Source organism: Myodes glareolus, chromosome 2 (genome assembly GCF_982192425.1).
Source record: "Myodes glareolus chromosome 2, mMyoGla1.1, whole genome shotgun sequence".
Taxonomy (NCBI): Eukaryota; Metazoa; Chordata; class Mammalia; order Rodentia; family Cricetidae; genus Myodes; species Myodes glareolus.
This window is the reverse complement of record NC_142027.1, coordinates 55,297,288-55,320,895: the sequence shown is the minus strand read 5'-3', so window position 1 is coordinate 55,320,895 and position 23,608 is coordinate 55,297,288. Positions and strand designations below refer to the sequence as shown.

The 23,608-nt window shown below is 42.4% G+C and overlaps 1 protein-coding gene across 1 annotated transcript; it reads left to right on the top strand.

Moving 5' to 3' along the window:
* The first annotated feature begins 10,985 nt into the window (after nt 1–10,985).
* C2H3orf85 (chromosome 2 C3orf85 homolog) lies at nt 10,986–23,286 on the top strand. The gene is made up of 4 exons (XM_048454332.2): nt 10,986–11,078; nt 11,185–11,240; nt 21,326–21,462; nt 22,860–23,286. The coding sequence occupies exons 2-4, from the start codon at nt 11,189–11,191 to the stop codon at nt 22,947–22,949; spliced, it is 279 nt and encodes a 92-aa protein (XP_048310289.2). The 5' UTR covers nt 10,986–11,078; nt 11,185–11,188; the 3' UTR covers nt 22,950–23,286.
* The last annotated feature ends 322 nt before the right edge of the window (nt 23,287–23,608 follow it).

Sequence of the window (23,608 nt, the reverse complement as noted above, 5' to 3'; positions counted from 1 at the left end):
GTGGGGGTGTACATGTTATGATTGTGTATCGAGGACTGAAGGTGACATCCAGTGTCTCTCTTGATTGCTCTTTATTAGTCGAGTCAGGATCTCTGACTGAATCTGGATTCAGGTCTCTCCAGTTAGCCAACTCGCTTCAGGGGTCCCCTCCCCAGAGGTCCCCTGTTTCTGTCTACTGCAGGCTGGGATTACAGATGGCCTCCCCTAGATGCTAAGCTTTCTGTGTGGGATCTGGGGACCCAAACCTCCTCATACTTGCACAACAAATACTTGTCTACTGAGCTGTCTCCGAAGGCCCCATTCATCTTTGCTGATACCTAATCCAAACTAATAAAACTCTCCTTGTAAATGCTAATTATTTTCAACTCCTACAGATAGTCATCCTCCTGACCCAGAAACTAGTATGCCCAGATATACCAAGTAGTTCACTGCACTGGACTCATTAAGCTTGCCTGTACTTATTATATTTTATCCATTTTAGTTCAAAACTTTCTTCAATAAATTGGACATGATAATTGCCTGTAATTTCAGTACTTAAGAGACCAATAGAGGATTGCTATGAGTTGGAGGCTCGCCTAGGCTACAAATCTAGACTATATAGAAACAAAAGAGAGAGGGGGGTAGCTGTTCATGATCAAATAGCATGTGGTTGATCTTATAACTATCTTATCTTCTGCCTTCTACCTGTTCTTGGTACATGGAACAAACGCAACTTTTCCATATTCTTGCCTGTGTTCCTGTATCTAACTAGACCACACAGTGGCTTTATGTAATTGTAATGTTGCTTATTTCTGGATGTGTCATTTCTTATTCTCATTCTCCTATACAAAACTAACATTCTACACTTGTCTCCACTGAAAACATTCTTATTTATACAATCATAATTCTCATCTGCAATAATCAAACGATTGGTGTTTCTTGGCAGGCTCTCTGATGGTAGCAGAAGGTGGTCCTCTGACATAAAGGATACTGTGCCATCAAAAGGGCCTGGAGCCATCAGCAATCTAGTAAAAGTTACAGTGCTAAATGTCCCTTGCAAGTGTTCTCTGTTTGGGGATTATTATAATTTCAAGAGCCATGTAATATGAACTAAATTTGACTTTTCTGGCTGTAAAGTGTAAGTTTTTGACTGGTTTGAGAAATGTGTTAAAAGTAATAACAAAAAAATACTATAATGATACATTTAATCCTTATTCCATGACCAAAAATTGAATCAAATAATCTGGTTTTAGGGAAGACACACACACACTCATACAATTGTGGCTCCTGAGCAAACTCCTAAGGGTAAAGCACCCCAGGTGACTTCCCCAGCTCACCAATGCCCATTTGTACCGGCTTTGTCTTCTACCAGAAAGAATATCCCGACTGGATGGCCAACCCAGATCGGAACACTAACTAAAATTGTACATTGACTTTGACTTGTTGACAGTGGACAGAGACAGAGATAATTTAACCACATTGGTTAAATTAAAGAAAGAAATTGAATTAGAGAGGTTAAAGATGAAGATGGCGGAACAGTGGTTGTTGACTTTCTCAACACTCCATTCCAGTCATGAAGGAACAGCATCCTAACCACGAAAACCCACTGTGTCATAGCCAGCTGCAGCACGGCCACTGGACGGTGCAGTCACCTCCTGAACACTCTCAGTTCTTACGTGGCAGTGACAGCGGGGAGGAGCTGAACTACCCGCATTAGAAGGTTAAAGACCAGAATTGTGACCAGAAGAAAGTTTTAACCTTGGTTCTTATCTGCTGAAAGAAGGAATTCAGCTAAAATACAAATGACTAAAACGGGGTTTAGCAAAGTAAAACACTGAATACTACAAAGCCCGGAGCCGGCTGACCCAGAAGAGTTTTGGATGTGAAACGCTAAGACTCTTTTCTGAGTATTTATGAGCTAGGTGGCATATTCTTGGGAGGTAAGGTGACCTCTCCTCCCCTTCCAAACCGTGGGGGATGGATCTCCCTTTTAGGGTATTTCTGTGATCATTTTGGAAAAGGTCAGCAGTGATCCTAAGCACAGTGCAAATGATATTACAGAGCCGCTGGGTGTCTTTGAGGACACAGACCTTGTTCGTCTGCATGTGTGTCAACTTGGAAAGCACCTGGTGCCCCTTTGCTTCTACACAATGTGAGGAACCTGAGCACAGCTGGGGTGGTTAACTACAAAGGGGCATTGTAACTGTCAGGAGACACCGTTACCAAAATACACTTAGGGTTTCCTTGATCCCACGCATATAATGCTTTGCCAGGTCTCAAAGACTCCCTTCAAAATTCATACAAGTAGGGCATTGAGGCATATGGCTATTATCCTGGCACTCAGGAGGCCAAGGCAGGAGGCCCATGGAAGTTTGAGGATAGCCTGATCTATATAGATCTGGGTTATCCAGAGTTCCATAATGAGACCTATCTCAAAAAGAAGAGAAAAAATGTCATAGGTTGAACCCTAAAGCATAACTCCAACACCTAGAATGTAGCTGTATTTGATGAGAGAGCTTCTAATGAGGTAATTATTTGATAATGGGGTTGTTAGAATGGACTCTGATCCAATCTGACCCATTCCCTTTAGGAAGAGGTCGTTAGAACACAGACAGACATCAGGGGTACATACATCTGTGCACATAAAAAAAACACCACATGAAGAGACAGCAGGAGAGGGCCAATACGACCTCAGAGGAGACAAAGCCTACTGACACAATGGTCCTAGACTGGGATCTCCTGGCACTGTGAAGAACACATTTCTGGTTTTTCAACCATACAATCTTTGGCATTTCACTAGGGCAGCCCTGGCAAATTAATAACTGCCCAACAGTCATAAGTAGGAATCAATAGGAAGTGATTTCTGCCTTTTTATGCCCTCCTCCCCGCTTTTGAAATAGTGTCTTTCTGCATACCCCGGGCTGGCTTCTAACTAGGGTTTCTCCTACCTCAAGTGCAAGAATTACAGGCATGGGTCACCAAACCAGGCTTCCTTTTAACTTCCTTTAACTTCCCACCAGTTGGAAATTCTCAGTTTGCTTCCTCCAACCCTTCTCCCAGCTGCAGCATCTGACTATAATGCAGCTATTCCGTATCCCTTGGTTGTACCTAACGTCTCCCATCTATTCCATGGGGGAAATTCAAGCAATACTTTCAATCATTCAAAGATATGTCTTCCCCTGGAGAATGCAAACATTGTCCTTACATGTATGAAGCCAAAACCCATGCACTTAATTATTTTAGCCTAAGTTGTCACACTGTTGCTGTTGACGGCTCAACAACAGGTTGCTGGGGGGAAAAGGGCCATCATAAAGTGACAGCAGGCCATCATAAAGTGACAGCAGAACTCTTACTTCAAATCTATCCACCATTATCAAGTTTATCGTGTGAGATTACCAGAGCCGTGGGAGGAAATTGCCTCCCCACAGAACTAATACTAATTCCCAAGTGGATCCTACAGAGAAAATCTGGTCCTATTCACTTCTACCCTGAATCTCCAGCGATGTTTTCTGTGCTTTGGGCTTAGTGAAGCTTGAATGACTCGGCAAATGACAGGCTGCGATTTGATAGTGAGCCAAACGGACAGCAACCCTCGATAGTTCTGTGCTCTGTGAACTACATAGCACATTTGCTGATGCTCAATAAATGTCACAGTTGTCAACTATCAATTATTCAGTGTGTAATGAGGAAAGCGCCTTAGCAAGCATTACCTCAAAACTTAATCGAGAAGCTGTAGAATTTCAACACCATATCGCAGAACAGCTTGCCTCTTTGCCTTCAACGGCAAAGCTGTATACATTTGTATTAATGACACATCTTTAAATTTCTCTAATTTGTTTATAGTGACAGTTGGCAGAAAGTCACCAAGATATTAAGCATGAGCAACAGGGACATCTTTCCCCCACTCTCAATGTTGTTTGTATTGTTTTAAGGCAGTGTCATGAATTAGGAAACTGTTCAGTGGGTTAAAGAACTTGCAACACAAACCAGAACCATGATAGGAAAGAATCAACTCCTGAATTTGTGCTTTGACCTCCAGGGGTGCATAAAACCCCATACCTCCACGTACAAATTTTATTCACAGATAATAATAATTAATAATAATGACAATAATAATATTAATTAATTTAAAATGTTAAAATACCATGTCTTTAATGTAAGTTTTCCTCATATTTGTTGGGTTGTTTTGCTTACCTTCAAATTCACCATTCTCTTGTCTCAACCTCCCAAGAGTTGGAATTTTACATGTGGACAACCATGCTCAGCTAACGAGAATTTTGTTGTTGATTTAATTGTGTGTGTGTGTGTGTGTGTGTGTGTGTGTGTGTTTAAAGCAGGAGATTTTTTTAAGTTCTACCAGCAGACAGATCATAAATACTCTTATGAATACCGCAGAGCATGCCCTGCTATTATGCAAGGTACACTTGGTCCTTCTGATCCAATATGTCTATTGTGGGCTTTCCTTCCCTGCAATCCTCTCCCAGCCTTCCTCCCAATTCATTTTTCCCTCATGGAAACATTAAACGAAGCACGTACCCCTCAGTGTCTTCTTCGGCCCAGGGGACAGTTTTCATGGCCTTGTGTAACTCTAGCATTTGAAACAAATGCATGTGAAGTTCTTCTAGAACAGATAGGTTTTGAAAATTACATAAAACATGGGAAATCCACATGAAATAATTGTTAAATGAATAAATTCCAACTGCATGATCAGACAATTTGATCCCCACTTTCTGTACTTTTATATTCAGTTTGCTGCATACATGTTGGCGTAGAAAACTTCATGTGGTGATGCACGCCTTTAACCCCAGCACTGGGGAGGCAGAGACAGATGGAGTTCTGTGAGTCTCAAGTCAGCCTGGTCTACATAGCAAGTCCTAGGACAGTCGGGGCTACACAGAGAACAACCCTGTCTTGAAAAACCAAAAATTGAATTAAAAAAAAATATATTTAAAAAACAACTTAGCACATAAATGGGGGATAAAGAAGAAAAAGATCCTGGACACACAGCCTCAAGGATGACTCCTCCCTCCTCAGATCAGTTAGGGTCAGTGCAGTCTTTCAAAGACAGTGTGTGACTTGCACCTGCAAAGGGAAGCTCACTATGCAAGATGGTAAAGTCATTTCCAAGTGCTATTAACCTTAGGCCTCTCAGGCTGCAACAAAAATTTAAATCTGTGTCAAGCACAGCAAAAATGAATACTAGGTCAGACTACATCTCTCCAAGATTATAGCTAATTTGCTCCAATTAATCCCATTCCCACTTTTAGCATATGGTTGGGTGTGCCCCGCTATTTCGAAAGCAGCAATGAAATCCAGATGGACGGGCAGGGGCGAGGACACCGTGTAGTTTAGTGAAGGAAAAGGACTAGAGAGAAACAGAGTCACCCCACCCATTCATCACAATTCAGATTGTGAATAAGATGGGAAAAAAATCCACCTTCTGAGACAAAAGCATATTCTATATGGTCATGCAATATTAATTTCCATATTAAGCAGGGGAACCTAAATCTGACAGTGCACCTCATCTAAGAGCTGCTCTGCATGCAACAAGACTCTACAAAAACCCTATTTATTTTTTGCTGTGTCATTTTCTGCCTAAATGTCAGCCAGTGATTCCAGGTGTGATGGGAAATGCCCTCAGAAGGAACCCACACACAGCCAGGTTCTTCTTCCTGGACCCTGGTTTAGGCACAAGCCACACCCAAACACCTGTTTGCACAGCAAGGTTCTTTAATAAGCAGGGAAGAAAAGTAAAGTGGCTGCTTTCCGACTCGGCAGAAACAGCAGCAAGTGACGTTGCAGGTGTGATTTTTAAGAGGACAAAGGAAAGGTCTGTGTTAGAGTGGACTAGCATGTGGTGGGATTGGGGGGGCATGTTAACTAGGGTAGCCAAAGGAGAGATTTTGGTTACTGAACTTCAACACTTTGATAGTTGGATCTTGGTGGTCAGCCTCGGGGGAAGGAAGTGAGCAAATAAGGGAACAGACCTTGGCTTTAATGATGTATTCTATGGGTTGCAGGGGAGAGGGAAGGCAGAAGGGCAGGGCCTGCCAACTCCAAGTTTGTCATGATCCAGCCTGCTAGAATCCTTCACCTTCAGTGGGTGAGTATAAATTGTGATATACCTGTTGTCAAGTTGGTTTACAAATGAACTCTTAGCTGGTGCTGTGAGGAGCGCTCTTTCCCCTTATAGATGCGTCAAGAGCCTCAACTAACTTCATAGAAATGAACCCCAACAGCAGCCGCTTTTCCGGAGATCAACTACAGTTCAAAGTTCAGTGCGACGTTCAATAAGCTTCCCATCTTCTTGAACACAGGCTGTCTCTCACCTTTCACTGATGCTGAAACGGTTGAATCACATCAGGCTGGACCATGCCCTTTACTCAATAACAGAACTTTGTAAAGGACCTCTGTCTTTTTCAAGGCTATGTAGTCTGTGGAGTCTGAGGCCTTCCGGCAGCTCTGCAGCCTGTGGAGTCTGATGGCATTGGTGGCTCTGTGGTCTGTTGTAGCATGACTAGTAAAACCTCAAAGACAGAAATTGGGACTCAACTCAAAAACCAGAAAAGCAAAGAATCCAGTCCACTAGAGAAGTTTCACCTCTACTAAGACTGGACAACTGCAAGCTAAACAAACTAATGATGTGGGGATTCCCTCTGTATGCTGTGAATACCAGTGATTAATAAAGAAACTGTCTTAGGCCTGCACAGGGCAAAATATAGGTAGGCGGGGAAAACTAAACTGAACGTTGGGAGAAAGAATGAGGAGTCAGGGAGAAGCCATGGAGACGCTGCCTGAGATAAACATGCTGAAATTTTGCCAGGAAACCATAGCCTCATGGTGATACACAGATTAATGGAGATGGATTAATTTAGGATATGAGTTAGCCAGAAATACACTTAAGCTATTGGCCAAGCAGTATTGCAAATAATATAGTTTCTGTGTGATTATTTTGGGAGTCTGGGCAGCTGGGAAACAAACAAGCGGCCTCCTTACAACAGACTAAGCCTCTCTCTACTCTCATTTTATATTCCCTTTAGTGCTGGAATTAAGGGTGTATAACTCCCTAGTACTGGGATTAAAGGAATAGACTACCCCCACCTGGATTTGTTTCTGCATTGGTCTTGTGTAGACGAGCGTGGTCATGAACTCAGAGATCCATCTGACTCTCTCTCTCAAATCCTAGAATTAAAGGTGTGCATCACCATTGCCTGACCTCTAGTGGCTTTAGATTTGCCTCTGGTCTTCAGGTAAGATTTAGTTATCAAAATACAAATAATATACCAATACGGTCATGCCACATGACATGTCATGGTGGCATGACTCAGGACATCCACCAACTTCATCTTCTTTCATGGAAGAAGAAACTTTTTTGTTCTTTGTTTTCCTCTTTTTATAAAAATATAAAATCATTTTGATGATATTGAATGTGATTTCATTCTCTTCTCCTCTTACATTTACATGTCATTAGTATGCAAGAGACTCTTGGAACTGATGGGCCTGTCCAATCTTATAAAAGTAGCTATTTCCAAGTGGGCAACTTCAGTTATAACCAGCCCAGAGATGGGCTTCATTAATTCATGCTACTTTCTTATTTTTTTTCCCAAAGATAGATGTTTCAATTTCATTCCAAAGAGCATTTCAGTTTCTCTAGAATTAAGTTTGCCAATTTTCATGGATTCTAACTTCTTTCATTCATAGTTCACAAGAAAAGACAAGCTCTGGAGAAAAGTATTTGAAAACCCAAGTCTCAACAATAAACCAGAAGTGCTTACTACACGATGCCTGTCTTATGCAGCCAGCCGGAGAAGGCTGCGGACTGACAGACCTGTCCTGGAGAATTCAGACTGGATCTAAGGCAATTTAATTAAATTTGAATCAATTGATTCCATTAACTTCGTTAATGCTTGGAGAGGACTCTTGCTAAGCATTGAGGCACCGGGGAAAAGGGTGAGATGCAGCGAAGTCCGTCAGAAGGCTCGACATTGATTTGGGAACATCACAACGCAGGGAAGCCTGGGCTGACTACTGCAGGGAGACAGATATTGGAAGGAGGAACCCTGTCACATTTGCTTCTTACAGAAAGGACAGTATTTTCTGGCCCATGAAGGAATCTGTATTCTATCTATGCTACTTCTGTGACACTGAGTTTGTTGTCCAGGCCACGTTTGCAACTGGGACTGCAAACAGCGGTTTGACATATTGCCCTGCTCCTGCCTGTGTGCTTGAGCATCATTGGGACTGCTCTCTGAAGGTTCATCCTGAATCTCTGAACACTCCTTGGATAAGCTAGGAAACATCCATGGGCCTGAATTTATCCTTCTGTAGCAGGATGATATACTCTGGTTTTCTACATTCTACTCGATGGAGAGGAAAAACAACTTTTTCTATGGGAATAATAAAAGAGGTAAAGCAACCCCACCCCATCCCTCTTCAATGTAAGGGTCTTTTTTTAAAGTTCATAAACTGAAATATTATGAAAGTGGTGGGAGAATAAGATATAATTTCTCTTTTCATCCTATAACTTTAATGTTAAGTATTTTCCTGAGATTCCAGAATACAGCACACAACTAAAAACTTTACCTTTGCTCAGAGTCAAAGTAAAGGAGGTCAACAGAGTGTCCACTCCAACAGAGTGGAGGTGGAGACTGTCCCTTGGAACTGGGGTGTAGGTGGACACCTGGGAGTGTGGTATAGATGGACACCTGGGGGTGTGGTGTAGGTGGACACCTGGGAGTGAGATGTAAGTGGACACCTGGGAGTGTGGTGTAGGTGGACACCTGGGAGTGTGATATAGGTGGACACCTGGGAGTGTGTGTAGATGTACACCTGGGAGTGTGGTGTAGGTGGACACCTGGGAGTGTGGTGTAGGTGGACACCTGGGAGTGTGGTGTAGGTGGACACCTGGGAGTGTGGTATAGGTGGACACCTGGGAGTGAGGTGTAAGTGGACACCTGGGAGTGTGGTGCAGGCGGACACCTGGGAGTGTGGTGTAAGTGGACACCTGGGAGTGTGGTGTAGGTGGACACCTGGGAGTGTGGTGTAGGTGGACACCTGGGAGTGTGTGTAGATGTACACCTGGGAGTGTGGTGTAGGTGGACACCTGGGAGTGTGGTGTAGGTGGACACCTGGGAGTGTGGTGTAGGTGGACACCTGGGAGTGTGTGTAGGTGGACACCTGGGAGTGTGTATAGATATACACCTGGGAGTGTGTGTAGATGTACACCTGGGAGTGTGGTGTAGGTGGACACCTGGGAGTGTGGTGTAGGTGGACACCTGGGAGTGTGTGTAGGTGGACACCTGGGAGTGTGTGTAGGTGGACACCTGGGAGTGTGGTGTAGGTGGACACCTGGGAGTGTGTGTAGATGTACACCTGGGAGTGTGTGTAGATGTACACTTGGGAGGTGTGGTGAAGATGGACACCTGGGAGTGTGGTGTAGATGTACACCTGGGAGATGTAGTGTAGATGGACACCTGGGAGGTGTGGTGAAGATGGACACCTGGGAGTGTGGTGTAGATGGACACCTGGGAGGTGGGGTGTAGATGGACACCTGGGAGGTGGGGTGTAGATGGACACTTGAGATGAGCTTCCAAGGTCATTATTGCTCTCTTCAGATCTAGCTATTTCAAGTCTTGCATCCCCAAGTTCATGAAGACACAATTGCAGCCAGGGATCCAGGGATCCAGATGCCCTGCCCAAACCACAGGGCCATCAGTGAGTCATGGTCACCTCTATTACATCTTTATACGTGCTCCAGATCGCAACTCTTGGTGAGACTGGGTAGCAGATGTGCGATTTATCATTCGGAACAAATTGTTTCAGATGATGAATTCACTCAGCTAGCTGTTCACCACACCAAGAGAAAAACAGTTGTTGGAGACGTGAGAATGGGGTGCTGGTTTTACTGCTACATTCTGTTGGAAACATACTACAGTGCAGCCAGACGCCTTGTTCTTAATGAAACTTTCTTTTGAGATGTGTAGATTTGCACAACCTTGTAAGAAATAACCCAGAGAGGCCCTGTGTATCCTTCCCCAAGCTTTTCCCCATAGGAGCACCTTGCAAAAGTAGAGTACAATCTGACGCAGAGAGGGGTGTCAACATGGATTGAATCTGTTGTCTCACAGGTCTTCCTGGTTCTGCATGGGCTCCTCTGTGTCTGATGAGCAGTCAGGTCTCTTTAATTTGATCACAGTTTTATGTTCACATCCTCACCACAGCCCAGATACAAAGGTGATCTCCCGACACACTTCCCGTTTGTGGTCCACGTTGGCCTCCTTCTCCCTCTCTATTCCTGATCTCTTGACACCACTATTCTGTTGTGAATATCCATAATTTGGTCATTTTCATGAAGATTAAACAAATGAACCATAAAAGATGTAACCGTTTCACTGCCACTGAATTCCCTGCTCTTCCCGTTCACTCAGCTGCTCTATCTACAAATGATACTTTTTACTGGCAGTAGAAAACCATGATACATATGTACTCCAACCTGACACTCAGTATTTGAATAGCATCTGGTTTGTTTCATGGCTCTGCTTCGTACTAATAAAGTGTTGTGGACATCAGTGCTGCATCTCTGAGATACATGTCCAGTAGTGAAATTGTTGGGGTTAAATGATTATTATGTGCTGTGACTTTTAAGACATTGCCAACCTGTTTTCTGAAATAATTGTCCCTTTTAAAATATTTCTGCCAAGCAGTGGTGGTCCATGCCTTTAATCCCAGCATTTAATCCCTGCCTCAGGAGGCAGAGGCAGGCGGATCTTTGTGAGTTCAAGGCCAGCCTGGTCTACAAGAGCGAGTTCCAGGACAGGCTCCAAAGCTACAGAGAAACCCTGTCTCAAAAAACAAAACAAAACACACACAAACAACAACAACAACAAAATAATTCCACCAAGAATGGATAAGTAATCTTGATTTCCTATCTTATTTTTGATATATTATGTAAGTGCCCTGGGATTGTTAAATCGGTAAATAAATAAACCATATGTGTAAGTACAGCCTGTAAAGTCAGTTCAAGGAGTCCAAAGGTAAAAAAGCATATAAAAATGCTACGTCAAGCAAGGGCCTCTCCCTAACATCTTTCAGGCATTCAGGTACAACACTGTAAATGCTTTATATGCCTGGTAAAAATATCTAGTGTACCCTAAAGTTTTATCTGGGGTAGACTAAAACAAATACATCTTTTTCTTTTTAAAACAGGATCATGGCCTATAAATTGCTTCAAGCAGCTGTCTGCTCCACCTTGCTAATAATAGGTAAGAGATGGCTTTCCTTGTTTGTCACGTCTTTTACAACTGTCAGGGTGGTAACTCCTTCTGACTTGTAAAGATAGGAGAAAATGTGTCTCCTCTGTGGACCTCCAAAGGGAGTCAAGGAAATGTGTCCTGCTGTGGGTTTGAAACTGTCAATGTGGTGAGTGTGCTGTTGCTTTATTCCCAATTACACGTTAACCTAGTAGCGTGCTGGTTTGATTGTCTCTTCCAAAGACGCGTTCTGGCACCCATGAACATAGGAAACATTAAAGCACCTTTTCTAAATTGTGATCCTCACACAGTAGCAGTGCAAGGCGACCTCGACGTCCTTTGGAAGCATGAATTCCTAGACTTCTCTGAGCTCCCTGTTTTAGAGACGGGTCGAGGAAGTCACCACAGTCCAGGTGATTCGCTGCCAAACTGACCCAGGGAATGTGTAGCCTATATCAGACTTGAACTGAATGATCGTTTGTTTTCCTTGTAACCAAATCTGAAAATATGGGGGCTAACAGTTAAGCCAATATGATTTATAAATAGTTCTGATAAAGATCCTTAATTCTGAATAAATTCATTTCTTTCAAAAGTTTAAGACTTATGCAAAATAACATTTTTACACAAAGCTCCTCCCATAGATAGAAGCAACTCTTTATATGTGTCTATGTGTATACTTAGCCATTAATTTATAAGCTCTCAAACACAAACACACCTCTCTGCAGGACAATTGATTTGACTAACTTTGTTTTAACAGAAAAGAAAATGAAGTTACATAAGTAAGGCTCCAGACAAAAGCAATCTGAGTACTGGAAATAAGACTAGAGAATTATTTCCTGTCCTAGGTCAACCCTTCAGACCTCAAACCTGTTCTATTTGCAAGCTGTTGAAGCTGCCATATTTAAAATTATGCTCATTCATTGCACGAATGACTAGTTTAACTGACATCTTCTAAATTAGACAGCTCTGGGAAGGACGGTGTGGAGTCAACTCTCTTTGCTTCTGTCTCAGTTCATGAAAAAAACAAAGCCTTTTCTCCTGTGCCGTGGAACAATCTTTGTACACTGTAAATATGTATTCACTTATTGTTAATAAAAAGCTGATTGACTGATGACTAAACAGGATGTTTAGAGCAGAGAGAATGCTAGGAGGAAGAAGAACCAAGTCAGAGGAGTTGCCAGTCAAAAGAAGCCACTGAGGAGGTAAAAGCCACGAGCCTCGGGGCACACATAGAGAAATAGAAATGGGTTAATATAAGTTATAAGAGCTAGTTAAAAGCAAGTCTAAGCTATAGGCCAAATATTTATATTAATATTAAGTCTCTGTGATTATTTGGGAAGCAGCTGGCAGGGCAAGCTGATTGACGATCCAGACAAAAAATCTCCATTTACACACCTGTATTTCCCAGGAGCCCTTTCTATCGTAAAATAAATAAATTATTTGAAAGTTTATTTTTATCATTTACACAGGTAAATTTTCTTCACAGAAAATTAGCTATGTAACAAATGACTTCTCCCCTGAAACCTGACTAAAGGTGGGTAGGGAGAAAGCCCCATTATCCATTTTCAAAAATGATGGCGAACTTCACTGGTCATTAAACTCAGAAACAGAGTTCTCAGAGTATCTTACTGATCCTGTTTTCAATGTAGTAACGTAGACATTCCCTGGATAGGGAATTACAAGTACAAGTGCACCATTTGATTTAAATGATGATAATAATAATAATAATTAATAATAAATACCTCCTTTGAACATGTAGGCCAAGAACTGCCTTCCCTTAAACTAAAATCAGCAAATACTAACTCTGCCATCTAAATTCCTTTTATGCATCAGGGACTTGTAGTTTAAGTTCTCCTGATCACTCTGAAAATTAGTCCCATGTCCCCATTTTATCACAAGGAAACTGGGAAGGTTAAAAAGTGATGTGAGCAAACTGCACAGCCAGTCCAGGTGGGCAAACTGCACAGCTAATCCCAGGTGGGCAAACCACATGGCTAATCACAGGTGAGCAAACTGCACAGCTAATCCCAAGTGAGCAAACTGCACAGCCAGTCCAGGTGAGCAAACTGCACAGCTAGTCCCAGCTGAGCAGACCGCACAGGTAGTCCCAGGTGGGATGCTGCAGCCATTTCACACTGTGTGCACGAGCAACCCCTTCATCCTGCTACATTCCACGTTCATTGCAGCACTACAGTCAGGGTTGAAATGGGCATCAGAACACAGGCAAGACATTGTCCTGGAGAACCAGACCCAATAAATTGGCCTCTGGGTCCTCACCGACCAGGAGTCAGCAAGCTGAGTGATCATATCTGAGAAGGTAACAGACTCAGGCAGCAGCTTTCCCAGACAGTTCTTCATTCTAGCACTACTCAGAGTAGTGCTAAATTCAACATGTATCTATCTCTACAGGACATCTATTATCAAACATGAGGAGTAAGTATGGGCTCTATGGCCATACCACCCTGAACACACCAGATCTTGTCTGATTTTGGAAGCTAAGCAGACTCAGGTCTGGTTAGTACATGAATGGGAGACCTCCTAGGAATACCAGTTACTCTGGCAAAAGAAAAAAGAGTAAATACGGTAACTGGGGTATAGCTCAGGTGGTGGAATGTCTGTGTCGTATGCCCTGAAGCCCTGGATTCAGTTCCAGCACTATAGAAACCTAATAGTGTAGTGCATTCCTGTAATCCCAGCACTTGAAAAAAGATCAAAAGAAGTTCAGAATCATCTTTGGCTACAGAGTGAGCTGGTGGCCAGCCTGGTCTGCAAGGAACTCTATGGGAGATCAATGTATTCGAAATGCATTTTCCTGGTAAGACAATCTTTGAATATTATTAAGGACTAAACGGAGTAGGGAGTGGTAGTGCACATCTGCCTTCCCAGCATTCGTGAGACAGAGGCAAGAGGACCATGAGTAGGGACTAACCTAGGCTACATGACAGACCCTGTCTGAAACAAAGCAATGACTGCGGGAGTATTTGGTTGATGATCCTGGTCGCTTCCAATTTGCTTCCTTAAAGATAGCTTCCACTACTGTCTGCTAAAATAAAAATCAGACTTCTTTCCCTTAGCATTTATGACTTTCTGTTTTGACTTGACAGCTGGAGTTAACCCATGTGTGAAACAGCTTGGAGGTCTATGTCCATGTTGTTGACCTGTGATCATGTCTGTCCATAAAGTACAAGGATGTCTGCTAGCCATAGACAGGGGAAAAAAAATCAAACACATTTGGCCTGTTTGTCTCTGGCCATTCCAGCCCTTAGTTCTCACTCACCAGTTAGTAAGCCAAGACAATCTGTCTCAAAAAACTTTCTATCTTTTTATTTTATTTTATTTTATTTTGAGACGAGATTTCTTTTTGTAGCTTTAGAGCCTGTCCTGAAACTTGCTCTGTAGACCAGGTTGGCCTTGAACTCACAGAGATCCACCTGCTTCTGCCTCCAGAGTACTGGGATTAAAGGCATGCACCACCACCACCCAGAAAGACTTTATGTATATTGACAAGGGCCTTTAGGCTCACACTTTCTTCTTCAGGACCTTGTCTGCATTAGTTCCTCTCTGCCAGCCTTCTTCCTGGCCATAGGAGTGGCCCGACGCAGCAACCCCTTGAAAGGCTCTAATTCTTTGAAGAGTTGGTATTTACTGATAAAATTTTTATTTTATGAGATTTTATTATTATAACCTTACCTGCATAATTGTATTTAAAAATGATTAAGGTAGCGTTGCCTTACGTGGCTCAGAATGGCCTGGAATTCTCTGTGAAACTCAGGAGATCTGCCTGTTGCCTCAGCCTCCTAAACACTGCAAGTACAGGTGTGGACCTGCACTGGTGTAGGCGTGGCCGATACTCTTAAGGGCACGCACAGTGACCACAGATAACAGTGACAGGAAATAACTTAATCGGAGAAAAAAGTGTCGTTGCTGGAGACCAAATTCATTAGGTAGTTGGGTTGGTATTGAGAAACTGTTTCCCTGTTCTTGTGGCACCATTTGTTGTGACCCTGAAAATACGGATTCCATTAACACACATATCCAGGCAATGGTGCCACGGTCACTGACATAGTGTATGAAATGCCACCTCTTAAGGGTTTTCAACTTTCCTGCCCATGTGATTAAAAACTAGTGAAACTTTTGCCCCTCCCAAAACATACCCAAGAAACTGCAGTATGTCTACCTGCATGTGAGTGTCACTTTGTGTGTGCCCAGAGCTGGAACAGACTTCAGTTAAACTCAGGGGGTGCTAGCTGGCAAACTTCTTCACATATGCCTATAATACCAGCACTGCGCAGGCTGTGATGGGGACATAGCAGTGAATTTGAGGCCGTCGTGGGCTACACCGGCAATTCTCAGGTCAGTAGAGTGGAAGTTTCTCAGCTAAAGGTTCAGATGTGAAGAATCCTGTTAAATATTTCAACACATCAAAATTGGAAACCCAGTCCATAATTCAGTCTACCTTTCTGTTTTCCCAGCTCCATTCTTCCTGCCCTTGGTGTCCCCACCAAATCCTTTCTGGCACTGTTCCTTTGTTCTACTTATCACCTTTTATGACTCTCATCATTTGTTTTCTCTCCTTTTCTTCAGTTCTCCCCTTTCCTTTGACCCCTTCTGACTCTTTCTTTCTCTGTTTTTTTTTAAATTATTTTTTCCTTTTGAGATGGGGGTCTCACGAATCCCACGTTAACAGCCCCCAACACACACACACACACACACACACACACACAAACACACACACACATTTTGTTTTCCAAGTGCTGAGATTACAAAGCATAGGAAACAGCCACCAGACTCTCTTGTTAGTTTCTTGAGACAAACTTTCACTATTTAGGCCAAGTTGACCTCAAAATGTTAGTCTTCCTGCCCCAGCCAGGAATTAGAGGCACACATGACCATGTCAGAATGGTTTCTTCCCCTTTTTTCCTTTCTAATTTCCTTTCTCTTCTTCACTTTTCCTCTCATAACCCAAATCAACTTACTTCTAATATTTATTCACCCCTTTTCCTCCCCACCACTGCTTCATTTTCACCTGACTTGGCAGAAAATGCGAGTATTTCTTCTACTAAATACAAGTCTTCTATCCCATGACCACAAATGTTTAATTGGTGGCCAAATTTAAGAGTGAGAAGGGAAGGAATCAAGGGGTCTGATTCCCTTTAAGAAGAAAAGAATTTGGCAGGGCAATGATGGTGCACACATTTAATCCCAGCAGAGGCAGGAGGATCTCTGAGTTTGAGGACAGCTTAGTCAACAGAGTGAGTTCTGGGAGAGCCAGAGTTATACAAATAAACCCTGTCTCTAAAAGACAAACAAGCAGAAAGCAAGAAAAGGAAGAAAGGACAAAAAGAAGGAAGGAAGGAAGAAAGAAAGGAAGGAAGGAAGGAAGAAATGGAAGGAGAAAAAGAAAGGAAGAAAGAAGAAAGAGAAAAGAAGGAAGGAAGGAAACAAGGAAGGAAGGAAGGAAGGAAGGAAGGAAGGAAGGAAGGAAGGAAGGAAGGAAGGAAGGAAGGAAAGAGTTTAACACTAAGCACAGTGGCCTATGCCTGTAATACCAACACTGAAAGGTGAGGTGGGGACATAGCAGAGAATTGAGGCCATCATGGGCTACAAAGCAAGATCCTGTCTCAAAGGGGAAAAAAGAGAGGGAGAAATGGAAATAGAAAACTTAGCAGGGAATATCTGATCTCTGCTGCTACAGTTATAGAAATTTCATATTTTTAACATTATTGATACATTTGTATATTATTTTCACATCATCCTCTTTTATACATACTTCTTTGGGACCATTTCTACTTTATCACAATACATCTTAGAGATTATGTAACTCAGCCTCCCTTGACAACAGAAAGGAGGCATGGGGGAAGTGGCTCCATGAAGTAGACCGTCACCAGCAGGGACAGCAAAGCATGGGGCTCTTGTGCCTGGTGACTCTGAAGAGCTGTTCAGCCTGAAGTCTCTGTCCTTAGCATCTTCTTGGAAGGGTATTGGAGAACTTTCAGGTAGAACATCAGTAGAACGTATTAGTTGTGACTAAAAGGAAAAATGGACTATAAAGAGTTATCAAGGGAGAAATATTTTTATGGCTTATAAAGATTTTAAGGAAGGTGTTAACCTGGCTGGTATTAACTACATTCAGAAAACAAAAACACAAAATACCCTTTTGAAAACCAGCAAAGCAAGGAAACTCAGGGTTTAATTTCCAGGGCCCAGCAATATTAAGTGAACCCACAAACTCAAAGCCCTGCTCTTGCTTTCACGAACTTTCAAGGTTGGTCAGACAAAATGGAAAAGGGAGGAGAAATTTCTCAAGCAGAGAGGGTAATAGCATGCCCCGCTATAGTGCTTAGATTTTATTTCCAGCCTGCCACTGGCTTCTGATGTGACCTTGAGTGACTCATTTCATCCCCCAGTGTCAATTTTCCCATTTGTAATGGCAGATAATAAATAACACTTGCTGCCTCTTGCTCCTGGGTGATGTTATTATCACCATCAATTAATATTTATTGGCTGCCTATTGGGCCCGTTATGCTGAGGTGGGTGCTTTGCCCAGGGAAGAAAGAGAGGGCTGTATCTGTAAAACATTTTCCAAGAAGAAAAAAGAGAGCAGAGTTCCAAAGATAGGGTTATTAAAGCCTAAAATAGCAATGACATATATTTTAAATCACACTTCTCTACTGGGGCTTATGTAATCGCTCCTTGGTTCTCGGAGATTGTACTAGGGTAATTGTGCCTTAGAATACACGTTGAACTTTTGGATAAGCCTGTGTAACACAATGTGAAGCAACTACACTTTCTTCTTCTACCTGGAAATTATAACCTAAGCACCATTATTTTGCAATATTATAATTTGCTGGTAATACTTGGTCCCCTTTGCATCGCAACTCATCTTGTTTAGATAAACATCTTTTAAAACAGGATTATAAGGCCCAGGGTATGTAAGATCGTGACTTAATCCCTTTTCTTCAGGAAGAATAAACGAGAAATCTGAGAACCCCACCCCCACCCCATGAGCACCTCTTAACTAAACAAAAATGCCAGTGCTGGTTTGTTCAAACTATAAATGAACAAACCCTTCTGAGTTTCTTCAGATCCTTGGTGACTTCCCATCTCCATTGTCATTATCAGTCACCTGACAATTAGAAGCGTCTGAACCTTGCATCCTTTGATCTGCTCTCTCCTTTTCCCATCTGCCTCTCCACACCACCAACAAAGCAGAGTCGTGCACAGGAAGAGAAATGGGGCATATTTATACAATGTTGTTCAGTCTCACAAAGGAATGTGTACCGGCCCTTCACAGCACAGGAGGACCATGGATGCGTTTTTCTAAGAGAGAGAAGGCAGGAATATTAGATGACTCCACTTAGTCAAGGTACCTGGAATGCATCTTCAATAAGATAAGAAGGAGAACAGCAGTTACCAGAAACTGGAAGAGGTTGGGTCGGGAGCCACCGCTAAAGCATTCCGAGATTCTGTCTAAGATGAGGACATGGTTCTGGAAATGGACAGAGGTGATGGTTACAAAGCATATGAATGAATTTGATGCCACTGACTTATACCCTCAACAACAGTTAGCATGATTGTGCTAGCACACACCTCTAATCACTGTGCTTGGGAAGGAGAGGCAAGCAGATCTCTGTGAGCTTGAGGCTAGCCTGGTCTATGTCATGAATTCCAAGCTAGCCAGGGATGCATAGTAAGAAATTTTTTTAAAAAAATTAAAATGGTTGTTATTTTTATCAAAATAAAAATAACTAGAAGCAAATTGACCCTTTATTTTTTTTGTTCAGAAATGATCTTAAATCATTTACAAAGTAAAACCTAAATTCCTTAGTGTTGCATTAAATATCCCTTGGACTCCAGGTTCAATTCACTATTGTCTAAACATGTTTATACTTTTTTTCCCACTTTTTGCTAAGTGAAATAAAGCATGAATACTGGAGGAGTCCACTGAGTAGGGGTGCCTGGAATGCATCTTCAATAAGTTAGGAAGGAGAACAGAGGTTACCAGAAACTGGAAGAGGGTGCACTGGGAGTCATTGCTAAAGCACGTCTACTGTCTAAGCACACCTATTTCCACCACACTGGCAAAGTTGAGGTGGCTGAACGTGGTCTTGGTTGAATATCCTGTTCCTTGTCTCTCAGCTCCTTTCAACTTCAAAAGCATGTTTTTGTCCTCTGCTACCTTTTCCTAGCTATTGAGACCTATATGCCTGCCGATAATGCCAGGTTCTCTGGAAGGTCTCCATGACGGTATCCAAATCAATTATATCCTTAAAGCTGATCAAGATGATACATGCCTACATTTACAATACAGCGGAGGTTGGGGGAGAAAGATTGATGTGTTGATATGAGTTTGAGGCCAGCCTTAGCCAGTACCAGACTAGTCATAGTTACATAGCAAGACCTTGTCTAAAAATTAAATGAAATAAAATAAAATATCCCTAATAAATAGTTGCACACACTATAAATGGTCTGATCCCAATGTGTCTTCTCTGAGTTACCCATTAACTCTGACTTTAAATTCCCACATGGTACAGGTGGCTTATCTTTGCATGCAAGCAGAGGTTATGGGCTGGGGTTATCTTTTGATTATATAACCAAGCAATGACAGTTCTCAGAATAAGGACGAAATATGGGGAAGTGAAGGTCTTAGGGCACAAAATTTGCATTCCTCTGAGAATACGTTCTTTGATATGTGACTAGAGCCCTCCCTCTCTTGACTATAGATTCACCCTTGTGAGCAACAGTTCTCCTAGATGTTAGCAAATGCCTACTGTGGCAGTTATCTACCATGTAGCCAATTGCCTCAAACTGTAATGGCTTAAAACAATAAGCATTTATTATTTCCATTTCAGGGTCAGGAGTTTGTGAGCAGCTTAGGGCCTTGGTTCTGACTTGAGTGTTTCTTGCTTGCTTATTTGTTTTGCCATAATGCTACATTAAACAGATGTGTGGGCATTACAGTCATCTTAGGGCCTGGGAAAAGGATCAGCTTCCCAGGCGGTTGTGTGCACAGATGTTGGGAAGCTTTATTTACTTGAGCTGTTGGCCTCTCTCTTGGGCCTCCTTGAGATCATAGTATCTACCCTCTCTTAGAGCAAGTGAGTCAATAAAGAACACAGCAGAAGCCACACAGTAGCCCTAGAAGAAGCACATGCCATTGTTTCAACAGTATCCTGGGCTACACAGGACAGCCTTATAAGCTGAAAGCGGGGAACGAACAGGGGTATGAACACTAGGAGGTGGAGGGGTGTGGGAGTCATGGGAGAGGCTTCCACAGATATTCCACTAGGATTACATGAAATCAGGTTAGCTACATTAGGACAGTATTACTCTGGCACCTGTCACTACAATATTCTGAAATTAAATATTAACAGTTATGCCTCTTCCTTCTTTCTACTTCTTGCTAGCTACTGTTTTCAGACATAGGCTTTGTAGATTCCCATTAAACTCTTGTCCACATATCATTCCTCTAAAATGGAAACTCCAGACTCTTCTGCCACCCTTCTGAACTAATCTTTTCTTTCTAAATGACCATGGAAGCACTTATTTGTGCCTAATAGTCTGGTCCTCATGAACGGTGTAAGTGAACCACATGCTGTCTCATTCTGCTGTGTATCATTGACCTTTGACCCCATTGACCTTTGACGCCAACTAACCAGCAAGCCTTATGGGAGAGAGAGTCACAAACATTGACTGGTTGAATACAGTGAGCTGCTATCTATTAATTTATTCAGCCCTTATAACAACTAGATATGTCTTCTTACTAGAATCTTTTACCCACAATAAAACTGGAGCTTAGAATATTAAGTAATTTCTGCAGAAAAGCAGGATAGTTAGAATTGCAATCCAGGCTTTGCGGCTCCCGTACATGTACATGCACCACGACTCTGCAATACTTTCCCCTCCACCTGTAGATTATAATGGTGACACTGCAGAGGTCACAGCAGGCCTTCTGTATCCCTCAGGACATAGTTTTCCCAGAGTGTCCCACCACAGAAACCTGGTTGCACAAACACCGGAGCTGTGCCTGTTTTAGAGAAAACACAGGCGTGTGATGCACTGTCCTAAAAGATTCTGTGCCCTTGGTCTGATTACAGAAGTAACAGGAGCCCCATTTTTGATGGAGGACCCAGCAAACCAGTTCCTACATCTGAAAAGACAAGTAGTACACTTGCAAGATTTCTGGAACCCAGACCACTACCCAGATGGGAGGGGGATTACACTGACTGATGAGGTACTGGTATTTGATACAAGTGACCCTTTGTGATCATCTTTCTAAACTGGCATGGCATCTGCTGGCACTCTGATGCCACCAGCCTTCCCTTACGGTTTTCTTTCCAGCTTCTCTGAGCTGCGATTTTGCTCCCTCTGCATGAAGGGGCTTTTATCTGATAAATGCATATTTTGCTTAGAGATCAAACACCAATGTACTTTCGTCTCTGGTGTCCTCCTCTTCATTCCAAGGGGACATCTGTGCTTCCTCCTCCCTTCCCTTTGCATTCTGTTTACATGTGAACAGTTCTCAGAGGTTCACGTGGGGGTTATTAGTTTCATCTGCCCAACTTCACTCAATTACAAAAGCAAGACCCATGCCTTATCCATTCAGGTAATTATCTTTGGATCTGCTCAATGACTGTTACACAGTCAAGGCTTAAAATATGTTATTGAAGACTTGGGTAGGTGAATAAGTGAACTGACTGATAATGATTGATTGTCTGATTGACCAATCAATTGACGGATTGATTGAAGCCAAATTTAATCTTACTCTCAGATGTTTAGTGACTAGTTTTCCTCTGTGATCATCATTGTGCCTTTGATATCTCTTCATTTGCTTATCTTTTGTGTATTTTCCTATTCATTTGATCCCACACTAAAATAAATAAGAATCAGCATGCACTAGGCAGTTGTATCTCATGTTTATTTTTCTGATAGAAGAAAACAATGAAACTCTGAACCCAGTGAAATTGCCAAATTACCTGAGGATGCCTGCTACCCACGATTCCCCTTTTACAATTTAACAACTTCAAAACATAAGGCTATGGCAAATTATTAACCTTCCTTCCCCCTCCCTTTCTTTCTCCCTCCCTAGCCCCCCCTTTCTTCCATCACTGTCACCAGGCATGGGAGCATTATAAAAACATTAAAAAGTGGAATGTCCTTGCTTTCATATAGCCCCAACCCCAGCCCAGCTCTGCACGGGGAATCCCTAACTGGTCTAACAAGATCACTTGCTTCTGCTTAGCAGCGGCTGATGAAAATCACCAGCCTGATAATGCATCTATTTTTGTGCTCATTTTTCTCCAAATGACATCCTTTACAATTATTAAAACAAGACATTGTTTATTTGGCAAATGAAATAATTACATAGGCTTGATAGACTGTACCTTCTTTATAGCATCTGGGAAATTTCAGGTGCAGTCCTGCCTGAACCACAGAGCAGTTCTGTAATCAACAAATAGATTCTGTAATGTAGCAAGACTGCCAGGTTGATTCAGAGTGTCTCCCAGAAATCCTGTAACACATCTGAGTGTTCGAATAAACAGATAAGCACATGCGTTAGGTAGCGAAAGTAATCAGTGCAACTCAGGTCCCACCTGCTCGGAGTTCCTGATTTGTGTGTTTCCTTTGCAGGCTTGGCAAGTTTGGACTGTTTTGAAAGCAAGTGTACATCGCTATTTTGACAAGAACACATTGGCCTTTGACATATCTCCTGCCCAGTAAATGTGCTTGAGTCGTGAAAGAGAAGGAACATGATGTGGGATTCCCCTTTGTATGCTGTGAATACAATCGGTTAATTAATAAAGAAAACTGGCTTGGCCTGATAGGGCAAAAGAATAGAGGTAGGCAGGGAAAACAAAACTGAATGCTGGTAGAAAGAAGGATCGAGTCAGAGAGAGGCCATGTAGCCCTGCCGGAGACAGCAGACACCAGAACTTTAGTCAGTATGCCACAACCAAAAGCTGATACACAGATTAATAGAAATGGGTTAAATTCATATGTAAGAGTTAGCCAATAAGATGCTAGAGCTAATGGGCCAAGCAGCGATTTAGCTAATACAGTTTCTGTGTGATTATTTTGGTTCTGGGTGGCCAGGACGAACAAGCGACTCCTTACTCCAAGAACATACATGCTAGGAGTTAGCAGGACAGTGTGCCCCAACCACAGGCTTGGAGAAACAGGCACATTTCTATGTAGCCTTTGCTACATTATTATGTCTATCCCGTGAAAATGGTGAAAGCAGTAATTATGAAAACCCTTGCAGACACCTGGAATTGGAAGTTCTCCATAAACGCCCAGGCTTGAGATAAAGACAAAAGTAAGAGCATTTACTCAAAGGGGGAGGCGGTTCTGAGAGATGGGATACAAAATCAAAATAACAG